The sequence below is a fragment of the Chelmon rostratus genome, chromosome 4 (assembly GCF_017976325.1).
Source record: "Chelmon rostratus isolate fCheRos1 chromosome 4, fCheRos1.pri, whole genome shotgun sequence".
Lineage (NCBI taxonomy): Eukaryota > Metazoa > Chordata > Actinopteri > Chaetodontiformes > Chaetodontidae > Chelmon > Chelmon rostratus.
Window position 1 is genome coordinate 12,566,547 of NC_055661.1, and position 23,256 is coordinate 12,589,802.

Consider the following 23,256-nt stretch of genomic DNA (forward strand, 5'->3'; position numbering starts at 1 on the left):
TAATGTGCTGAAGTCAGTTTAGAAATAAAAATGTGAGCTGCAGCTGCCTGCCGAATAACAGCAGGGATGGGGCTACAATCGAATCCAGAGCCATGTTCAAACATTGACTAACCAGCCTGGAGGATTGGTTTGTCAGTGTGCCCTAACCTGCACCAACCCACAGAGCACTCCTCCTCAGGCACTCGACACATCCTGCTGTCAAGGATGTAATCTGTACGTGAGCGTGTGTTTGAATGTTGTTGGTATGACCGCCAGCCTTTTCCTCTCTCAGCATGCCTGCAGCGATGCACCTCACTGTACTGGTGTCCCTGTTTGCAGTCACGGTTTGTGCTAGTAAGTCAACGTTTCACATTTTTACCTGTTGAACTGTTGCCAAACTTGTTCGAGAATTTGCCTGAATGTTATGCTGACGTCTTACGAAGATGCAAAGTTATGCAAATTGGAAACTTCCAGTGAGAGGGAGGTTCAGCAGCTTTCTCTGAGGTAGTTTGGCACAGGATTTTTTTCTCAATGTACAGGGAAACATTATATTAACTGGACTTGTAAAAGCCTACAACAGCAGTAGCTAGCAATATCTGAGGCCAAGATTAAATTAAAAGTTGGACAGCATACAGCCTCGTAATAACACAGAAACCTTTTTATTCAAGCAGTAGACAATGGCATGCAAATGTTTAAGTACACTTGCTCAAATTTCTATTACTGTGAGTAGCCGAGTGAGTAAAAGATGACGTGATTTGCAAACAGAATGAAATTAGAACCTTCTACTCACTTATTCCATATCTTATTAATGGTAACAGAAATTTTCCCAAACTTTTGCATGCCGCTGTATTTATATGTGTTGCTGTAAAGTAGTCAAGTCTTCCTGCACTGTGTGTGATACAGCTTGTTAAAGTCAAGCATAAATCATGAGAGGAAGGTAAAGTAAATGGGAAGGTCGTGTCTGGGTGGAAACCAAAGCAAATATTTAATCAGTGAAAGTGATCCTGAGCTGTGCGTGTCTGCTACAAACACTTTTATGCGCACACGCATACACAGTGCCAGGTGACAGCCAGCTGTTTGTCTGCAGCACACAAATCTTTACCTGACTTGACCTACCTTTAACTAATTTAGCTTCACTTAATACTCATCTTCACCTGAACCTCAAACTTCACTAATCAACTAAACCATCTCACCTCGAGGTCCATTTAGAAGCTGTTATGGAGCTTTTGATCACATCACACAGTCTCTGCGGCAGCTGGAGTTTGTTAAGTTGTCCTGGAAATGTTGATGGTTAAATTTACAATTTTCCACTCTCGTTCATGTTGAAAAGTAAAAATTCAAAGCTCATTCTTGCTCATGAAACAGCAGTTGATGACAGTCTCACCTGAAGGTCCATTTAGCATCCTATCTCTTCTGCGGCATTGAGCACATCAAAGTATAATAACACATGTATATCCAATATTAGTGATTTGGGCCCCCAAAGTAGCTACTTAATGGACTTTTGGAAGTGAAACTGTTTTGTCAACTGAACTTTGAATGTTGACACTATTGTAAGTAGCACCTGGATGTGTTACACAGGGCCCCAACATGAAGGAGGGCTCCTGAAGTATGTAAACCAGTAGTTCTCAAACCTGTTTCTGTCATGTCCTCCTTCATGCCCTACAGTTATTATCAATCATCAACAATGAAAGGAGGAGCAGCTAATAAACAGATCCATCATAATCAGTCATAATGATTTAACTGTGTTTCACTCTATGTATATTCCCCTGGTTATCCACGCCCCCCTGCAGTGACTTTATGGCTCCCTAGGGGGGCCAGCTCCCCAGTTTAAGAACCTCTGATCTAGACTAAAGTTCCTCCAGAGTACATTTTAGTTTACACTTTGATTCCACACTGCTCTGGTTTGACAACATGGTTTGGATAAAGGCTACAAATCCTTTAACAAAACTGCATCCAAAACTACAGCACACAGCTATTTTGTAGACTGACAAGATGAAACAGAAATATAATTTTTCCGGCTGGGATGTAGCTGTATGTAGCTTCCTTTAAACTCAGTCAATTGTTGGAATGTTTTATCCTCAAATGCTTCCAGTTTTTTCCTGCAGATATATATCTGGTGAGCTTTGAAAAACACCTCACCTCAGACTCTTCTAACGATCTGGATGTTAAAATATTCTGTCCACTGCACGATAAAAAAGATTTCGTGACTCTGTTTCCTAATCTTACGTGAAATGGTAGCTGACTTTGACATATCTCCCAGCTTGATTTCTACAAAGTGAACCAGTGCTAAAAATGCCAGCTAGCTATAGTGGCGTAAACACTGATGTTTCAACAATATTTTATATTTTCATACAAAATAATGCAGTCATATTTTAGTTGTGTTTTACAGCTAAGCAAGGGCATTTGCCATTTCCTGCGACCTTGATTAAGAAATATGGTTGCAACTTCAGAAACAGTCTTCAGTCAATCTTTTTCACTGTGCAGTGGACAAAAAAAGTTTTTTCATCCAGCTGGCTGGAGGAGTCTTTGAGGATTCTTTAAATACCTTCAGAGCAGTGGTAAGTGATGTTAAATGACCCTGCGGGCGGTGGCAACCGCTCATTATTCACCTTGCTGGGGCTACAGGAACAGAGAGCTTCTGCTTACACACTAACAATTTGTTATTTAGATCGGTGCACAAAGATTTAACTTTAGCTGTAAAAGATTTTGACACCTACTCAGTAATCGAACCAGAAAAGCTCTAACAGCCTCTTTTCTGACCAAGCAGAAAGATTCCCTAGAAAAAAGATGAAAGAAATGTGCATTTAAATTTAAATATTCAAATATAAATGATCAATGTACATTCATTCCCATTTTTCATTAACATGTTCAAACATTGTTATATGCTGCCTTTGGTGTGCTTAGTGCTTAAAGACCTACAGCTCTGTGATAGAAAGTAATAAAAAGTACCAGTGTTAATGTGAATATATTTACTCAAGTACTGTGCTTAAGTACAAATTTCAGGAAAGTGTACTTTAAGCTTTTTCATTTAATGCAACTTTATGTTTCAACACCACTATATTTCAGAGGCAAATATTGTATAAGTACTAAGAATAAGTACTTTTAATTTTCATACTTTGAGTAAATTTCACAGATGATAGTACATACATGTTTGGATAAGGTTGGAGCTCAAAGTGAACTCAAAGATCTGTTTTTTCCTTAATAGGCACCACCACTTCCTCTGCAGATGAACGGGTGACCACAAGACCTGCACAGCCCACCAGTTTAACTGTGACAATGAAAAATGATGTCAGTTTATCCACTGTGACAACTACTAAGAACACACAGCAGCCCACAACAGCAACTCACCAGGCTACCGCATCACCACAGCCATCGACTTCCCCACAAATACTTAACAGGACGGAGGACAAACAGCCCAGTGCTCCTCCTCAGACCTCAGTGACCAACCAGACGTCCAATGAGACAGTTTCCCATGGACTGACACTCCCACCAGGATCAGAATCACCAAATGTCACTGCTAACACCACCATAAACACAACCAGCCCAGGTCAGAGTACTGCCAGAGCTGAGGTTTTCTTTATTCTGAATCAGACAATAGTAATTAAAGCTACAGAGCTACAGAGCTACACCGCTAAAATCAGTAAAATAACAGGATGCAAATTTACTTTAATTAACCTTAAAGCTGCATGGATGTTACATTGTCACTCATGCCTTGGGTCTCAGCAGAAAGTACAACACAATATTTAATGTAGCAGACATTCACATACAGTTCACAACAGTTAAAATAAAAAGAGTGAAACACACAAAAGTTCAACAGTAAATCAACAGTCACTCAGAATGTTGTATTAGCGACACATTAGCCTCAGTGGCTAGTTTGGTTAGCAGTAAACTGGTTGCGGGGAACTAAATTCTACTAAATCATGCACTTAACAGCTGTAATAAAAGAGTACCTGCAGATAATTCTCCAACAAGTGTATTAGGGGAACGTACAAAAATGCCTGCCAGTGTCAGTTTGGTCACACATTAAACAAAATGGAGCATGTAACAATGCTAGCTAACCTGCTGTTGAACTTTGTCCATCATGGTTGTCGTAGCAACAGAACACTCAATTGAAACTAGGTGCTGGTGACAGAACACATTGACTGACAGTTTGCACTTTAGTGCTCTCTGCTGGGACATTTACAGTTGTAATTATTCCGTTTCAGAATCCTCTTATTGGAAAGGCAGGACTGTAGCTCATCTAGTTTGTGGAGTAGTTAGGAAGGTAACTTTTTTGTTTGTCTCACTCTCAGATTTTTCACACAAGGGGCAAAAAGGTGACTTGATAGAAAATCCGGGCCTCGTGGCCGTCCTTTGCATTTTCTGCATCGTCGTGGCCCTCGTGCTGGTGGTTGTCACCGTGAAATGTATCCGATCACCAAGGTCAAACTTCGAGAGGCTTGAAGATGTGCCGATGGTGAGTTGGACAACAGCAACCTGATATTTTAACAGGTTTTCAACTGATTATCAAAACTTTGAACAGTTGCAAAAAAAAGGTCAATCATTTGTTTTCAGCCATCCTAGCTTGGTTGGTTCAGACTGAAATAGCTCGACAACTAGTGGATGGCTTGCCATGAACTATTGCACAGACATCCATAGTTCCAAAAGGATGAACTGTAATCTTTCTGGTGATTCCTTAACATTTCATCCAGTGCCATAAATAGGACAAATATTCAATTAGTCCAATAGGTTTATGCCCAAATATCTTCAAAACTAATGACATTTCCCTTCAGCCTCAGCTGTTTATTGCTAATTAGCATTCACGCTAGCAGGCTAACACTAGTTTACAGTAGGATGGCTAACGTGGTTAATACTATAGCTGCTAAACATGAACACGTTTGCATTGTCATTGTGAGCATGTTAGCACATTGATGCTAGCATTTAGGTCAAAGTGCAGCTGTGACTAAGTACAGCCTCACAGAGTGGCTAGCATGACTCTTAGTCTTGTTTTTTACTTGATGCAGTTGATTCCTGTAGACATGACATTTGGACATGACACAAAACATCTTATGCTTTTGTAACCATATTTAGATGAGACACGCACACATCATCTCCAAGCAAAAATGGAAGTCAACAAATAACTTGTATGAGACTGGGGGTATGGCAACAACTTAGTCCTGTCTTGTGTGTACAAGTTGCCTGATATTTCCACCAGCAGGGGGCAACCTTTAGGGGGCAACAAGTAGAATATGATTGAAAGGTGAACAAGGTGTGACTCTAGCAGTGGTCTTGCTTCACAGGGAATTGAACTGTCAACCCTGGCAGCATATTAGGGTTTTTAACTGCCATGCATCATTTTCTTCCTTTTCCCCTCAGCAGATAGCACAGGGGTTTGCTGCTCTCTCTTTTACTCAAACAGGAAGTGTATGAAAAAGTGTCAGAAACAGGACAATGTGCGGTGAGCATGCAATGACTAAGCACTTTCTGCAGAAATTAAAGCTTATCATCACACTCCATCAGTGCGTCAGCAGGTACTCTGACACTCTCAGTATTGTGGACTAGTTGTTGACTAGACTAGTAGTTGCTGTAAAGAGATTCCAGGACATTGTGTTGGATTAGGGCAGAGTGCACTGCATATAAACACACAGCAGCACAAACAGTAAATGGCTGACAACAGGGGTCCAAACACAAAAACAGCTCATTTTGCAAACTGTGCAGGTGATGATGAGCAGATAACGTAGAGGTTTCATAAGGGACAGGTCTATATGCTGTATTTCAAAAGGCAACTGCTTAGTGAAAACCTTTATTTTTCCTGCATGTTGAGCTTCCAGACAGAATCAAACACACCTTTACATTGTCTCAATTCACTAATGGACATGGACACTTGATTTGGACATGGACACTTGATTTGCGGTGGTGAACAGCAGCTTCTGTCTTTCTAACAAGAGTGACCCTGTGGTATGAGTGCTGCAGGGCTGGAAACAGGTGTGCAGGTGGGAGTGGACCGTAGGTGGCTGCAGGGCTGGAAGTGAGCCTGACAAAGGAGAAGGAGAAAGTCTAAGGGCATCTGCTAGACAGCTGGAGGATGGCAGGTCTTTGGAGTATTAGCAAAGGACATGACCTGTGAGACGTGAGCAGGGGCTGGGGACAGGGACAGGGACAGACACGGGGCAATGCAGAGGGCTGGGGATGAGAGAGGTTGGCTGAGGGGAGGGACTGAGGACTGAGGCAGATTTTGTGACAGTTACAGAGTCATTTCCTGTTTCTCCTTTGCAATTCCTTGGCATTCTTGTATCTGTCAATCCTACTTCTTTTGAGAGTATGTTCAGGGTTAGAGGGGACATTTTGACACCCTAGTCAACACTAGTAACACTAATCATCCAATACAAACATTTTAACACCATACTGGTTCCATTTTATAATGACTATGTTTTGTTCTTTTTAACAACTTTTCTTACTCCTTCCATTTCCCCAGGGCAAAGTGAGCGAAGAGTCTCCGTTCGCCCACCACTCAAAATGACAGAGACTTCCTCTGAGACCGATGTCCAGGAGGAGTCTGACTCTGATGTTTCTGGACAGAGAAAAACACAGACTTGTCGACCACACCAGCAATGACAAGAAAAAGACAAGTTTTAAGTTGGTCTCCCACACTGTTATTTCTTTACATATCCCTTTTGTCAATGGCCTTGGAGTATTTCTGCCTCAGCTTTGACCACTGATCTGCTTATTTGGCTGCTTCTAATTCTGCTGATTTAGGCTCTGACACTCAACTCTTCCTCCGTCTTCTGAAAGCTGAGAATCAGCCTAAAACATACCAGTGTAAATGTAATGTTTCCAGATGGTGAAAGTATGATGTCATAGTAAGCACTTCCTTTTCCTAATTGCACTCTTGCATGTAACAAGTAGCGTTATAAGAATACAGGACATTTTAAGTTTCCAGAATGATTTGGGGATTTGTGTTCTCAGCAGTGCACAGGATGATATATTTCTAGTGTTATCCACATGTACAAATGCTGTTTGGGGCAATTGTAATGTATGTGTGAAATATAATTTGTATAATGTTATTTATTTCCATGTATGACATATAAATACTCCCCTGGCCTGAGACCTCCAGTGCAGATTGTACTTGAAGTCCTATAAACACTTTTCAGAAGCTGAAATAAACTCATTGGATGAGTTCAATTTCAACAGGAACAATGAAAAAACATTTGCATTATTATGGCCAAAAAACATCAAGACAGCCAACTAACCAAGGAAAGGGGTTCAATAAACTTAAAATAAAAAAGTGTAAGTAATTTGGCCTTAGCTTTGTTGGCTCCTCTGTTAAACTGTAATCTTGGCCAACTAGACTGTTTCTGGCTGTTCTCTGATTGGCTCTAGCTCATTCATTTTAATTCACAGCCTTCTTCAAATCAAGAATAACAATTAAATTACTTTCATACTACTTTCAGCAAAGTAATTTTGCTGCAGTATGTGTTCACACTCAGGGATTGTAGCAAAATCCATGTTTTTAAAATGTGGGCGATCATAGTATAACCCGGCCTCTTCTGCGTGCATTATCCTGCCAGACATGAAAAATTGTGTTGTTTTCACTAAAACAAAATGAAATGAATACATTTGACTTACCAAGCCAGGTTTCCCCAGAGATTAATAAAGCATGTTGTTTGCAGCGTGACAATATGTGTGTGTGTATATATACAGTATATACAGTACAGGCCAAAAGTTTGGACACACCTGACTATTTACATTGTAGATTCTCACTGAAGGCATCAAAACTTTGAATTAACACATGTGGAGTTATGTACTGAACAAAAAAAAGGTGAAATAACTGAAAGCATATTTTATATTCTAGTTTCTTCAAAATAGCCACCCTTTGCTCTGATTACTGCTTTGCACACTCTTGGCATTCTCTCAATTAGCTTCAAGAGGTAGTGACCTGAAATGGTTTTCACTTCACAGGTGTGCCTTATCAGGGTTAATTAGTGGAATTTGTTGCTTCAGTTGTGTTGTGCAGAAGTCAGGTTAATACACAGCCGACAGTGCACAACTGTTGAAATTCATATTATGGCAAGAACCAGTCAGCTAACTAAAGAAAAACGAGTGGCCATCATTACTTTTAGAAATGAAGGTCAGTCAGTGCGGAAAATTGCAAAAACTTTACACGTGTCCCCAAGTGGAGTCGCATAAACCATCAAGTGCTACAACGAACTGGCACACATGAGGACCGACCCAGGAAAGGAAGACCTCTGCTTCTGATTCCACATGCCTGGTTCCCACTGTGAAGCATGGAGGAGGAGGTGTGATGGTGTGGGGGTGTTTTGCTGGCTGAACCAGCATGGCTACCACAGCATCCTGCAGCAACATGCCATCCCATCCGGTTTGTGTTTAGTTGGATGATCATTTATTTTTCAACAGGACAATGACCCCAAACACACCTCCAGGCTGTGTAAGGGCTATTTGACCAAGAAGGAGAGTGTGATGGAGTGCTGCAGCAGATGACCTGGCCTCCACAGTCACCGGACCTGAACCCAGTCGATATGGTTTGGGGTGAGCTGGACTGCAGAGTGAAGGCAAAAGGGGCCAACAAGTGCTAAACACCTTTGGGAACTCCTTCAAGACTGTTGGAAAAACATTTCAGGTGACTACCTCTTGAAGCTCATCGAGAGAATACCAAGAGTGTGCAAAGCAGTAATCAGAGCAAAGGGTGGCTATTTTGAAGAAACTAGAATATAAAACATGTTATCAATTATTTCACCTTTTTTTTTTGTTAAGTACATAACTCCACATGTGTTAATTCATAGTTTTGATGCCTTCAGTGAGAATCTACAATGTAAATAGTCATGAAAATAAAGAAAACGCATTGAATGAGAAGGTGTATCGAAACTTTTGGCCTGTACAGTATGTATATATATATATAAGTAAATAAGTCTGTATAAGTCTAAGCTGGCAATTTGGTCATGTCTCTCTTGTAAAAGACATTTTGTATCTTAAGAGATTGGTTAAATGAAGATTTAACAAATAACTATTAAACATTAAGACAATGCGTACATATTAATACATCAGTAATAATAACCCCTATAACAAGCTGCAAACAATATAGTCTGCACAATGAGGATATTTACTTAGCCTAGATTTATCCTACAGACAGACAGATATTAAAGGGAGTCATTGAGACCAAAGGTTAAAAAATGAGAAATTGTGAAAAATACGCTGGGAGATAAATAGTCATGAGTACACCAATTACAGATAACTAAATAATAAGAAAGCAAACAAATACAAACGTGTGTGTGTGTCTTAACAGCCACAGAAATGCTGAGCAGTGCACTGACACAGGACTCGTGGGTACGGCTGTAAAGTTGTTTACGTCCCACAGCTACACTTCCTGTCATGTGATCCGGTCGTCGACGTCACAGTGACGGCCGGGCATGCAGCGCTGCAGGTTTCTGAGCTTTAAGTCTTACAAAGTATCAAACCCGCTGCAATAGAAATGGACAATAGTGATAAGTGTGGCAACATGACCTGACTGAAAGCTCCAACAGATTCAGAGACTTTTGCCTGCAAGGAAAAGCAGACAATCAAACTACGAGACAAGACGGCCGGTCGCTGCGGTAAGTTTAAATGAGTCTCTACAATTAAGTCTCCATACTTCAAAACTGTGATACTACGGCAGATGCGCTCAGAGATCAGCCGATGTCTGTAATATATACATATTTTCCATGAAAAAGTAAATGTGAAAACGCAGGAGTTGGAATACGAAAGTTCAGAAAAATCACTGCTTTCACAATAGGAGTCTTGTACTATTGATGTAGACATAAAGGGACATAAAGGTTCTGTGTGATACTCAACAGCGATTTTGGACTGATGTTATGTTAATTAATAGAATATCTAATCCCTATAGTATTCTCATTGAATTTGATGGTGCATTTGTGTTGCTTTACAACATGTTTTCTTTAATATTCCTTTGATATTCCTGTAGAAACATGAAACATTTCTATGGAAGTCTTTCATAGTATTCATGTATCATTGTAGTACTCCCACATGGACCTGCCTTACTACAATATTTGTATAACATCCTCCATAGTGTGTATCTTAAGATTGGTGCAGTACATGAGTAGCAGCAGTTTCCAGTCACAATTGTGTTGTATTGTCAGCAGCACTGTGTGCTGAGCTATCGGAATAATTCAGCTTCATGAGCAAACCAACATGGAATGTATTTCCCCAAAATATTTATGTGTTCCCTCCTCCTGTCTTTATCTCCTTCCTTCCTCCATATCTGCTTCCTTCATTCTGTCTCTATAACACCATCCCCCCAACACACACATGCACACTCTTCTTTATATCTCTCCCCCTCTTTCCTTATTCAGAGTAAAAGCTTTAGTTAAAACATGTCATTCAATCACTTTCACACACACTAACATTTTCAGAATGGGGAAAAAAGTGTGGGAGGAAAAAAAATGTTTTTGTTTTTTTTCCATTCATCCTCTAGCTGGGTTCATTTCTAGCCTTCTTTAAGTTGTACCTTGCATTATTTAAATCTAAATATTGCACATAGTTTACTTTAACTGCTGTCTCAGTCTGGTCCGTCGCTGTTGTTTAGTGCCTTGCTCAAATTTGTTGGCTAAATGAAGAGCGTTCCTCATTCAGCTTTTCCAGTCAGTCGGTGGAATAAAACCAGCAACGTTAGAAAAAAGAAGAGTTTGATTTCAGTGTTATTTTTCCAAATACAGCTAGATAATTCACTGTAATTATTCCTTTTTTTAAATCATTATTGTGTCATTTAAAAACATTATGTAGGATTGGTTAAAACACTAAAACAATCACTTGAATAGCTCATCTCTCTTCAAAATGCCAGCCATCGAAGATGCCAGTCATCGTTCTCCACCAGTTTTGAGCAGCTTGGCAGCGTTTTTGTCCGACTGGTTCCAGTCTGAAAGGAACATCCTTTAAAAGATTTTTACAATGAGATATACTGTCAAAGACTGACTTTTCACTCTACCTGCTCTGCTCACCTTCACACTTACAGTGCAATTACATAATCCTGCACAGTCTCCTCAGGGTTAAAGTTGTTCTGTCATACCTGTTTCTCTGACACTGGAAACCTTTGGAATCCGTCAGTGTCATCAATTCAACAAGAAACACAGAAAACCAGGCAAGACTGTCCTCACTGTGTCCATTAGATGGCGCGCTGCTGCAGCACTGGGCCGCCTCCACCTATCATCCATCACCATCTGAAGCTGTTTGATCTGCAAACATTTGCAGAGCCAGTGCCTAAATCTGCTTTTGTCTGTCTGCATGACTCACTGGTAATTTGACAGAAGAGAAGCATTTGTCGCGTCACTTCCCCCGAAATCACTGGTGAAAAGGAGGGGCAGCTCTTATTGACAGGTGACCGAAAGTCGGACTTTGTCAGTTTTCATGTTTGTCACAACAGCAGTATTTTTCCTGTTTTGTGTAATTAGTTCCAGTTGCAGAAATGTTGTCATTCCGCTGTGTTTAACAAAAGCAGAGCTGCTGGTTTGAAACTGAAGAACAGAGGGGAGAGCAGAGATGAGATGACACTGTGCTGAAGAAACCACTCTGCAGCAGAGAGCAAAACAGAACAGAGAAGAAGAGTAGAAACTAACCTAAATGTCGATCGATTATGACGATGGCTCGCTCCTGTCCCTCAATGATCACAGTCACTGTATCCTGTTTGCCTGAGTTTGGCCTCTCGCGGAGGAACAGTAAGTCACTGTTTGAGCTGGATACCAATAAGTGGGTCTAGCTAAGCAAGGGAGGGACAAGGGAGTAAAATATACATACAGATTTGTTCACAGTGAATTCAGACAGCTCTCTCCAAAGTTTAAACACTATTTTAATTTAAACTTAGCATACCGTGCTCTTTTTCAGCTTTTTCCAACTAATCCAAAAAAGGATTTTGAATAGTTTATTCATTTTAAGAGGTTGGAGAAAAATTCAAAGTCTAAATCACCAAATTTGGACATACATGGTTTTCACTGTTTGCCCCTGAGATGTAGTTTAGTAGAAGTATAAAGTTGCATAAAATTAGTAGTTTCGTTCCACCACTGGAGGGGGTTGGTGTACGAATGTCTCTCAGCTGATATCTCATTGCGTAGTGAAGCTCTTGAACGTTGCACAGACTCTTTAGCCTTATCAGCTTAAATTTTAACAAGCCTATCTGCTGTGCGTCATCACAACGACAGACATCACAAGACGCCTTGGTGGTTCACTTTATGATGGTTGAGAACTTAAGACAAAGGCCTGCTGCTGAGATAGTTAATCATTACAAACTCACACTGCACACACTCTGAGCTTTTTGTTACAGCACGAGATGGTACGCATTACATGATACATCAAGCTGCCTGTTACTGTTTTGAAAATGGTTAAATTAAAAGCATTTTCACTTTTTAATTCACTGTCACTGCTCTAAAATGTGAAATATTTGAACTGAATATACTTTAGTGAACAGAGAAATACTTTCAATTAATTACTTACTTCTAGAATCCAGACTGTTGTCTCTGTAAACATCTATAGCAGAATATATGCTGCGTATTTGTCTTTCGACTGAGAGCTGTTTCCATGTATTATCATGAAGACTCACTTATCATGAGTGGTTGACCTTCCTAATGCACCTGCCTGCAATAAAGCACTAATTAGAAGACTCATTAGTATCCCAGAGCTTGCCAGTTTGGCCCTTAAATAGACCTTGTTACAGCCGTTAAGTTGTCATTGTCGAAAAAGCACACATGTCACTAACAACATTAATTATGGCTCCTTGGTGGAGCAGGAAGCTCTTCACCCTTGCGCTATAAATGCCAGCTCACGACAAAGAAAAGACAGACTGTCATTACTCTGAGAGGGGAAAGATTTTCTTACAGAGAAACTGACCAAAGTTTCAAAGTACTGCGGGCACTTGATACTGTCGAAAAGGCATCTTGAAACTGGGAGCTGCGATCAAAAAAGGTCTTTGTTAGAGGCAAAAGAAATAGAGAATACAGCAATACAGCCAGTCAACTAATGAGGAAGGATGCGTGTGCTGGAGTTCTCACTAGAAAGAGTGTTCATGCTTCGAATAGTTTTCCCAATGATAGACAGTGTTTTGTGACTCACAGTAGGAACACTTCTATGTCTTGGCTCGGAATGAATCTGTCCCGGCTGAATCATCAGGCTGAAAGATTAACAAGTGTGTTAGAAAATGTGGTTTTTTGATAAAAAGTTGACGGTCCAGGCCAAGAACCTTGGGGGAAAATATAGCTATGACTCACAAGGTGCATTTTGGCATGAATCGTCCAATCACAGAGCTTGAAATTCTGTTTCATGCAATAGCTAAATATGACTCTTTTAGAAAACTGAAATTAAAAAAAAAAAAATCAAATTAAAAAAACTTTTGGATTTCGGGCAATTTTTGGATTCATTCAGCAACTGTGGCTCCGTCTTTTGCTCACAAATTTAACAACGAAGCATTTTGCTTTCACCCTTTGATTTTTGCCCCTAACTGGCTTCTTCTCCGTAGCAACAGTAATTGAGACTCATGGGTATTGTAGTCTTTAGACCTGCCCACCATGCTAAACTGACAACCAGACAGAACATGATTTTCCAAAAACAGGGAAAGCTCTGGTGTTACTCACAACATTAACAATGGCTCTGTTCTATTTAAGTGTCCCAGTCAGTCATGGCAGTGTACAGTGAGCCAGCATGAACTATACCAGGAGCCTGAAACTGAAGCCACTAAATGGAATTCAGCCATCATTAATTGTATTTAATTTACACTTACTGTGAAATTTCAGAATGTCTACTGGGAAAAGGGTTTGCAGAAAATGTTTTATTGTGCATCAAAATGCAAGTGAGGATAGGCAGTAATGGCAGTAAGTCAGTTAGGTTAAGCAGCTCAAGAGAAAATAGCAATTATTTTCAAAAATGCCCTCTGTGGAAAGAGATACATGAATAATACTTGGTTCTGGACCTGGAATATATTCCTTTCTTGCTTGGTTCCTCTGGTCATGGCCTGAATTTACACAAAATTTTACTGAAATCTATATTCAGTATATTTACTATATATATATATGTGTGTGTGTGTCTGTGTGTGTGTGTGTGTGTGTGTGTGTGTGTGTATATATATGACTTAAAACAATTATCATGCTGTCATTTTGTGCAAGCACAAAACTATGACATTGTTGGTAGTCATAGAAGAGTTTCCTGTTGATCGTGATGATTAAGAGGCTGTTGTGGCCTGGATGCAGTTAATTTCTGTACTTTCCCGTCACTTTCATTTGTAAGATTATGCATGTAAACACCACATCCTTTTTACATTTAATGGGTAATTCCACATTTTACACATGAAAAGCCTTGAATATGCAAGCTGGGATCTGCCTCCCGCATGTGAACAGCAGGTCTTGTTTACTGTTGGGTTTGGTTTGCAGCACAGGCTGCTTTTCATCCATGTTCTCTTAAAGAGGCTGCAGGAAAGTGATGCGTGCTGACTGTTCATGGTGTACGGACACAACAAAAATGTCACACTGTCTTTAAATAAACTGGTAAATCTACCAATATATCTGCAGACTGAAGGGTTTAGCAGATGCTGATGGAAGTAAAGCACTGAATGCCAAAAAGAAACATATTATTTTGTTTGTGAGGATAATGCAGCCAAGATGAAGAGCACCTTATGTAATGTAGGCAGGAACTGAAACATGGAAAGATTTAGGGAACCAGCTCATCTGAACGTATCACAAGTCTGAGACTAGAGGTCAGACAAATCAAACTCTGTTCAGACAAAGATTATTCAGACTGTGAAGTTTAATCAACAATTCTCCAAAACAGAAGCCGAGCATTGTAACCTTCATCAAAGTTAACGATCCAAAAAGGACACACTGCATTGTTTGCTCACGTCGTATCGAAAAGAGAAGCATTTTCTGATCTGATGCCATATTCAGCAAGACTTCATAATTTCTCTGTGCCTTCCAGAAGCATCACAAGCCCCTGCTGAGAAGTATATCCACTGGATGACAGTACCCTGGTTAATGGTTGGTTAGGTTTGTGGAAAACATTGCAGTTTGGGTAAAGATGACTTATTCACTAATATTAGTGGAGTTTGATCCTTTTTGTGACAACGAACGCTTGGTTATGGTTTGGCAATAATTGTGTTCATGTCCGATGTTCCTGCTCCATCTGTGGACTAAAATACCGTCAAGTGACGTCCACCTTTATTCCTGACGGGATTACTTCAGCCTCTGGAGAGCTTTGCCACTCAAACTTGTCTTTGTCTTTTTAGGAGGCTTGCTGAAACAACTGATGCTGCTTTGAAGCCGTGTTTGACTGCATTTTTTTTTGTGTGTGCCTAATAAACTGGCAGCTGTGCAACCTGAAAGAATATTGTTGCATTAGACAGTAGATCCTGTCAGATATTCCAGAGGCTTTATTTAGTGATTTATTTAGCCTGAGGGGTAAAATTTGTGTGTTGTGAGTTGTGAGTGAGCATTTAATCATGCAGTTTATTTGAAAAAGTCTCAGAGTCAAAACACAGTTTTAAGTGGACATCGACTCTGCTGACCAGGAATAAAATCCTAGTGGGGTAATGTGGGATTGTTCCTACGTGGATTGTTCCTCAGTGCCCCTAATGGTACCCACAGGCCTGACTCTAAGGCATTTATTATTTCTTGTCCCTGATATGAAACACTTGTTTCTTGAATTGTTGATGAGTCATATGAATAATTTATAGATGAGAGTCCTCATTAATGTTTAGTTTAGCCACTTACACTTTAATTTCTCTCTTTTATATCTATTAGACATATGTTCTTACTTGCTATACTACTTATTTTGTATTTTTCTCATGTTAAATGTGATTTATGAGAGCAAACCATAACTTGGTCAAAGTCAAACTATGAAGTGATTCAGGTTTTCAGGAAAGTGACTTTTGAATGACAGAAATCGCTGCGGATAGTGAAGAGGTCAATGATTCATTCACCAGTGAGCAATAACGGACAGTTTCTGTTCATCTTGTTGTGTCAGAGTCTTTTTTCCCTTTAAAATGTTGTTTGTCGTAATGAAACTGCATTACTAAGAGTGATCAGTGTCATTTTGAAACCACCTATCCTTTTTCTTTGTTTCAGCTGTGGTCTCGCTGCTGCAACAACTAACCAGGGCCAATGTCGTGGCTCGAGGTAAATACAATTCCCGGCTTCCCCTCTCTCTCACACACACACACACACACACATATACAGCTCTGGTCTTTCATTTTTTAGAGCACAAGTGTTTAAAAAAATTGTTTATGTATGCTTTAAATGCAGAAGCATTTGCAAGGACCATGCACAACAAAACACAAGCCAGTGATCTGAAGTCAGTGTTTTAAAAGACATTCACATTTTCACTGTTCCCCCAAATAAAGAAAATCCACTCTCACTTCCCTCCCTATTGGCCTGGCCTCTTTGTTAATGCCTTGTTGTCTCTTAGCTGCAGACCAAATTCAACCACTCGTGCCTACAAGAAGACTTCCCTCATTAGAGAACTACTGCATCCAACATCCCTAAATCTGTGACTCCATTTTAAAACATTTACCACAAAATACTTGATCTAAATCATGATTCTGTACTTCTACAATAAAGATAAAGGCTGCTCTCTAACTTAACTCTTGGAGTGCACGTCCAGCTTTCATGAAAAGGCTCTGTTTGTGTCTGCCGCAGTGTTAATCATGGAACATGCACACCTGCAGAGACATGTAGAGGGGGATCGAGAAGGAAAGGCTTGACTGGAGACTGGCTCTATTTATGGAACGATGGCAGTCATACCTTTTGTACCCCCGGGTCTCATTATGCATACAGGTGAATGTTTTCAGCTCTGCATCAGAGGAACAGGCTTCCTCTGGCTGTGAAACACCCACACACATCACTTGCACAGTCGGAAGGTTTATCCCGTTCAGTTTCTCTCACAATTATGATGAACTGATAATAAATTCCCCAATTAGAAAACCTATGATGCCTTTGATTGCTGTCATGAGTTCAGGAAGGATCAACGTGTCCTAATGACATGCTAATCACCTCTGAATACAGCATTGCACTGCCAGAGCTTATCTAGGTGTGTGTGTGTGTGTGTGTGTGTGTGTGTGTGTGTGTGTGTAGTGTAAGCATACAGTATGTATGTATGTATGTGTGTGTTCTATGCAAATATTGAATAGAGTGTATAGATGAGTGTGTACATGCTGTGCAGGGCAGATGGGAGCCCAGTGAACTGTGAGATACCTGTGGTGATAAACTTTGGATGCATGTTAGACTGTGGTCAAAGCAGCAAGATGTCGGAGCTGGCACTGTTAATATTCAACTCACACACTACTCACCGAGTGCAAGATTGCTTCCTCCTTGAAAGGCAGAAATCCGATAAATGACGAGGACGCCTGACCTCCATTGGTAACACACAACATAAAGATCTTAAATATTAATCACTCTTTTTCAGGTTGGTTATTTGCGTACAACAGCCTGAGTTATTAGAGCCATTTTCTGTATAAATGATGACGATTAGTGGAGGGTGTCAAGGATCTGTTCAGTGACAGAAGAGCTTTGATTAACTGCAGTTGAGGGCAACTGCCACATTTACACAATAGGATAATCAACTGATTGACAAGAAGTCCAAGAAAGAGAGAAGGAGAGAGAGAGAGAGGAAGAATTAGAGAGGGAGACAGTATCAGCAGAGACAACATTTATCAGATCAGATATCCGAGATGAAAAAACAAATGAATAAAAATAAAAATGTGGTGACGTTATGGCTGCAGTGTGTTTCCGTATGGGGTGATTATCTTGATCTCAAGATCTGAAAAATCTTGTTTTTGCTGACCTCCAGCAGTTTAGCTTCTCACCTTGCAGCAGTCATGTACAGGTGTACTCCAGAATATGTCGTGACATCGCTGTCGGGTGATGATGAATCCAACGTAACACTTGATCAGAGTTTACAGCAGCACCAGAAGCACTGTGAGGTTGTATGTTGGCCCAGTGCTGCTAAGCGCTAATGTCAGCACACTAAGACACTCACAATAGCAATGCTAAGACATGGATAAGCAGGTATATATTTTACCACATTTACCATATTCGCTAATTAGCATTTAACACGGAGCACAGCTGAAGTTGATGTCACAAGTCAGCAAAAAATTGGACAAATGATGGCGCTATAGTAAAAATCATAAAAGGGGAAATCAGTCATAGAAGAGGCACAGAGACAGTCTTCACTCATCTAGCAGCAGAAAAGTACAGCAGAATCAAATGGTTTGAGTGATGATTATGTTGTATTCATGTTTCTGTTCCAGTGCACATTTATCTGTACTGAACTGAGCTGTCATGAGCTGTGACTGTGTGACTTGAGCACTGGTACAGCTGAGGTTTGGGGTTTGACTGTGTGTGACCACTGCGTCCTGTTTCGCTGTGTGAGCAAGCACTGACACACCGCCGCACTGCCGATTAATGGAGAAACATGGCGAGGACGAGTCCCGTGATGTCAGCTCTTTGGTTTTTAGAGGCAGAGCGCCCGCCGTCCCATCTGATCACACACCAGCCGCACTGCCTCCGTCTCATTCTCACTCCCTGTGTGTGGCATGGCTGGAGATCAGCCAGGTGAGAACACAGCCAGCTGCTTCCTCTCTGCTGCTGTTTGGCCGGAGGAAATTGTGTCATTCGGCTAAAAAAAATCAGCGACGTGTTGAAGCAAACCAGTACAATGACATTATCTGTTATTAGTGTTATGTCTATTTAAATATTTCAGTGCTGTCCTTTTTTGCATTTTCTAATCTCTCTACCTCTGATCACTGCTTGATATCTCTTTGACATCTGTATGATGCGATTTAAATTTGTTTTTGTTTAATTTCCCTATGATTCACTATCCTTGCACCTGTATAGTGTATGGTATTTTTTGAAGCACCCTGTAAGTCTGGTTTAAACGGCGCTCTAGAAATAAAGCTTAGTATTATTGTTATCATGACTGAAAAGGATTCTTCAACTTGCCTGATGATGATCTTGACAGTTCGTTCTTGGACATTAATCAGGATCCATTTGTTTTGGAGCTTTTGTCCTTATCACAAAGCCTCCGTCAGTAGGTGAAGTAGATGAGAACTGTATATCTTCAATATTTCAATTATTCTGAGCATTTTTGGGCCATGTAAGGTGATGAGCTTTGCTTTTGAAACAACAGCTGACACAACAGTCTCAGCTCAACATCCAGTTACTCACTTGTTCAACAAGCACAAGTGTAAATCCCACTGAATTGAGGTATGATATATCGTAGATGTGTACACTCAGTCTTCTGAAACTAAACTTTAGATCCACAGCCAGGAACATAAGCTACTGGTGTGTTTCATCAGAACTGCTTGTGGATGGTTGACCAGCTTTGGAAACCTCCTCTCTCCTCACTCTTCTGACGTTGGATTAGGAGAGCTGTGTCTGACAACTTCTCACACCTCTTTAAATCAACCATTTGACATTTACACCCATTTCGGTTCATGGTTGGTCAGCTGTGTGTGTGAGAAAGCAATAGTTTGAACTTCTCTCTCTCTTCTCTCTATTTCTGTCTGTTCAAGTGAACATCCCAGACTCTATGAATGTCTTCCAGGAGAGCCTGTCTGGAAATGTGCACCATTACTCCCACATTTAAATGGTGTTATATCTCCACCCTCTCTATGATGGCCAGCATTTCATTGCACCTTCAAGTGTGGCCATTCGTATCAGGTTTTAACACTTTTGATTTAGACATCATATTAACTGCTTCTTTTCGAGCATAACCTGAGCCTTAGAAACATTAATTTCAACTCATAAATTCCAATTTTTTTAGAGCTTTATATCCAACATAGCTGAAAATCCTTGTTTGTATTGGCTGAAAGAAAATAACCAAAGATGAAACAGGTGAAGAAAATCTCAGATCCACAGGAAACAGTTGGATCGATATCCAATAGTGGACAAAAGAGACAAAGACCGTCTGAGATGACAGCTATGTATTGTCGCCTGAGATGGATGGCAGGCCTGTCACTCACCAAGCAGGGAAGTAAAACTTGCAATAACAGCTTCTAGTATGGCCGATCAATATCCATCACCTCTCTGAACCACCAGGTGCCAACTCTGTGAACTCTGCTGATGCACAAATTATATAGAAACAGAGGCTCTGAGCGGCCAGCGGCTAGGCCAAAATAGGCATGGATTTTTCAGTTTATGTGTTTTCTTGGCTCCCTCAATCTCATTAGACACTTTTTAATGGAGACAAGTCATCTGGGTACTTTTTACACAAACACGCACTCACACAAACTGTTGTTTGTCAGCCAGACAAAGCTGCTGTCTCTCCTCCTGATATCTTTCACTGCTGCAATACATCACAGGGCCTCACTGGATATTACATGGATTAGCAGAGAGAACATGCAAATTTAATGGTCACGGAAGAGAAGAAGAGAAGAGAAAACAAATTGTTTACCTAGTGTCAGATGTGAAAAGTGTTTGTGCTTCGCCTGAAATACCCACAGGAAAGATCAGGCAGATGCAACACATCCCCTGTGTAGATTCATAATTGATCCACATTTGTTGTACAATAATTTGGAATAATTTCATAGTTTCTCTTAGCAGGACTCTCATGATTCTCATTTGGACTATTAAATTATATTTATACATTATATATTAATGCGTCCACAATGATGTTTTGCAAACATTTGATGATGTGTGATGATATGTCATCATTTTCATGGGACATTAAAATCTCATCTAATGTTTTTATTGTAATCTTGAGTCAACACCTCTCAAAAATGGTTTAAAAAAAAATCCTCAACCTTATTAAAGCTGGATTTATTGCAGGACTGATGGGTTAGACTGTATCAGCTTGTTTCCAGTGTTTGATTCAAGCTACATTATGTCATGCCATTACTTAAAAATTTTAAGGTTTACACTGAAGACACTGAAGTTTAAGCCACTCATGGCGCTTCTCCGTCTCTCTTGGGGTACAGGGTCGTCGGGAGTCTCTGCCTGGGGTCCACCAGGTAGTGCGGCGGCGTTTCTCTGGGCCGCTGCTGCTACCTCCTCTGTGGAGGAGACACTCCTGCCAGGAGCACTCCTGTGACGCCCGATGGGCATCAGCAGCACACTCTCTGCCACTGGACCGACTGGAAGAGCTGTACAGTCGAGCACTGGCCAATCGTGATGAGCACCGGTCAGTGACACACACACTGTCTGTCAGTCTGTCTTTCAGTGGGCAAAGTTACCTCAACTCATTCACTCCAAGTATCTGTCTTGTATGTTGTTGTATGAGTTTGGTTGAGTCCAGCTGGACACTGAGGAAACAGCAGGGTTTGTGTCTGAAAAATCTGAAGCTTTCTGAGTGGCAGTGAAGAACAGCTTGGCACACACACACACACACACACACACACACACACACACACACAGGAAGAAGGGTGGAATGTGTTTGTGGTTTCAGGTGATAATGAAAGCCCTCTCCCCAACACAAAATGCCTGGTAATTGCAGTAACAGGCAGAGGCAAACTGAAAGGTCAAGGTGTGTGTGTGCCTTTCCCTGGCATCTACATTACTGGATGTCTTCTTTCTCAGTGTACAGTACTCACACTCAAACATTTAGAAACATCATGTAGGTGTCTGCTGTCGAGACATTAATGATAAATGGATGCACTCTATAACATAATAATCATATTATTATATAAATGAAAAAGTGAATAAAAAAAAAAGAAAATGCCATACTTTAACTTAGGGCTGATGAAAACTAGTGGGTCTGGTGACATCCAGTAATTGGAACTATGTTGCTTTCCTGTCATGCTAATAAAGCTGAATTTATTTGAATGTATGGCATGCGGCCAAGTCCTCCAGGAAGTAATAAAAGAACTGTAGGCTACCTATTAAATGAAACTTACAGTAGTAAGTACAGTTAAACCAAGCAGTACTGTTTATGTTACAATAATTTTAATCAACAATGGATTCAATGAATAAATACCAAACATAACTACAGTTTTTTTCTGATAGTTAAATGCTAATTTGCCATTTTTAAAAGAGATGCCCAAATAAATCTAATTTACACAGATTATGTGCAGAAATTACAATTTGGCCTGCAAATAATGATTGTTTCCATTTTCTAGTAATTTTATGATTAATCAAGTTGTTTGTACAAGTTTGCCCTTCAGTGCATGACAGAAATATTAAAATGATCTCCATTATCAGCCACTAATGTTTGCACAAAGTCAGTATGACTTTTGAGAGGTGTGATCCACATCCCTGTAGCCATTAAGCCCTTAGTGTTATGGTTACCCTATCTGAAATCAATTATACAAGTTTACAAGGCCACAAACTAGCTGGCAGACTATAATATAAACAGAAATCTGGACAGTTGTGTGCAGATAGGTTCTAGTGTTTGACTTAGTTTAAATGTTTGTTTTAGTATATTGACTCTGGACTCCCTTGAAAATACTCTGGGGATTATCATGGTGAAAAAGAGTAAATGCAATTAGAATTTCCAGGAGCCCAATTGATGCCTTCAACTTTATTTTTTTGTCTGGTCTTTCTCTAAACTGTGAACACAAAACCCAATTTACAAGCTACATTCACAAAACCTCAGGCCCTTCTTGCAAAACCAAACTGTCACCTCAAAACAGTTTAATCTGTGGCCAAAACTGAACTATGCTGTCAAATCGTGCCCGGAGTCAATCAAAATTAACAACACTACTGACCAGTCACTAAACACTACATAGAAAAATAGAAAGCACAATGCTCAGGACATGAAGCATTACACAGCATCATTCCTCTGTACTGGGTCAGGCCACAGGACTTCATCCACATCACAGGCCACATTTTGTCTGACCAGGCAACGGGGAAAAAAACGCTGGCATGCCGTATCCAGGCTTGGCATGCCTCCACACCTTCATCACCACAGGCTAGTTCTATGGCTTGCAGGAGATTTACCCTGGTGTAAGGTTGGCAATCACCGCCATGAGAAGGAGAACTCTTCAATGGGGTTCAGGAAAGGGGAGTACAGTGGAAGGTGAAGACTGATGAAACCTTGGTTCATTTTGAACCACTCTCTAACCTGGAGGGCTCTGTGAAAACTCACATTGCCCCAAACAACAACATAGATGGGATGCTCATCCTGCTGCCCTAACAGAGCATCTTGCATGTGATTGAGGAAAACGAGGAGCTGGTGAGTGTGGTAGGGCCCCAGGTTGGCATGATGGTGGACTTCCCCATAATTGCTGATGGCAGCACACAATGTGACATTGCCACCTCGCTGCCCAGGGACACCAACAATGGCCCGTTTGCCAATCACGCTACGGCCTCTCCTTCTCCTTTTGGT

At 40.5% G+C, this 23,256-nt stretch overlaps 2 protein-coding genes across 3 annotated transcripts in view; both read left to right on the plus strand.

Moving 5' to 3' along the window:
- Positions 1-224: 224 nt before the first annotated feature.
- On the plus strand, positions 225-7,593 carry LOC121605940 (mucin-13-like). Its single transcript, XM_041936072.1, has 4 exons — positions 225-333; positions 3,185-3,526; positions 4,272-4,435; positions 6,434-7,593. The coding sequence occupies exons 1-4, from the start codon at positions 273-275 to the stop codon at positions 6,476-6,478; spliced, it is 612 nt and encodes a 203-aa protein (XP_041792006.1). The 5' UTR covers positions 225-272; the 3' UTR covers positions 6,479-7,593.
- A 1,799-nt stretch (positions 7,594-9,392) lies between these two features.
- pde4cb (phosphodiesterase 4C, cAMP-specific b) overlaps positions 9,393-23,256 on the plus strand; it is an 88,854-nt gene continuing 74,990 nt past the window's right edge. For both annotated transcript variants that reach the window (XM_041935748.1, XM_041935749.1), the window contains exons 1-3: positions 9,393-9,566; positions 16,065-16,115; positions 20,912-21,114. In XM_041935748.1, the coding sequence (XP_041791682.1) occupies positions 16,101-16,115; positions 20,912-21,114 (218 nt within the window). In that variant the 5' untranslated portion in view covers positions 9,393-9,566; positions 16,065-16,100. The remainder of the gene's footprint in view (positions 9,567-16,064; positions 16,116-20,911; positions 21,115-23,256) is intronic.

Excerpts from the sequence above, each read along its gene's own strand:
- LOC121605940 (XM_041936072.1), top strand. The coding sequence starts at position 273 with ATGCCTGCAGCGATGCACCTCACTGTACTGGTGTCCCTGTTTGCAGTC. Across the intron at positions 334-3,184 it reads TGCAGTCACGGTTTGTGCTA|GCACCACCACTTCCTCTGCA; the intron begins GTAAGTCAACGT and ends TTTCCTTAATAG. Across the intron at positions 3,527-4,271 it reads CATAAACACAACCAGCCCAG|ATTTTTCACACAAGGGGCAA; the intron begins GTCAGAGTACTG and ends TCTCACTCTCAG.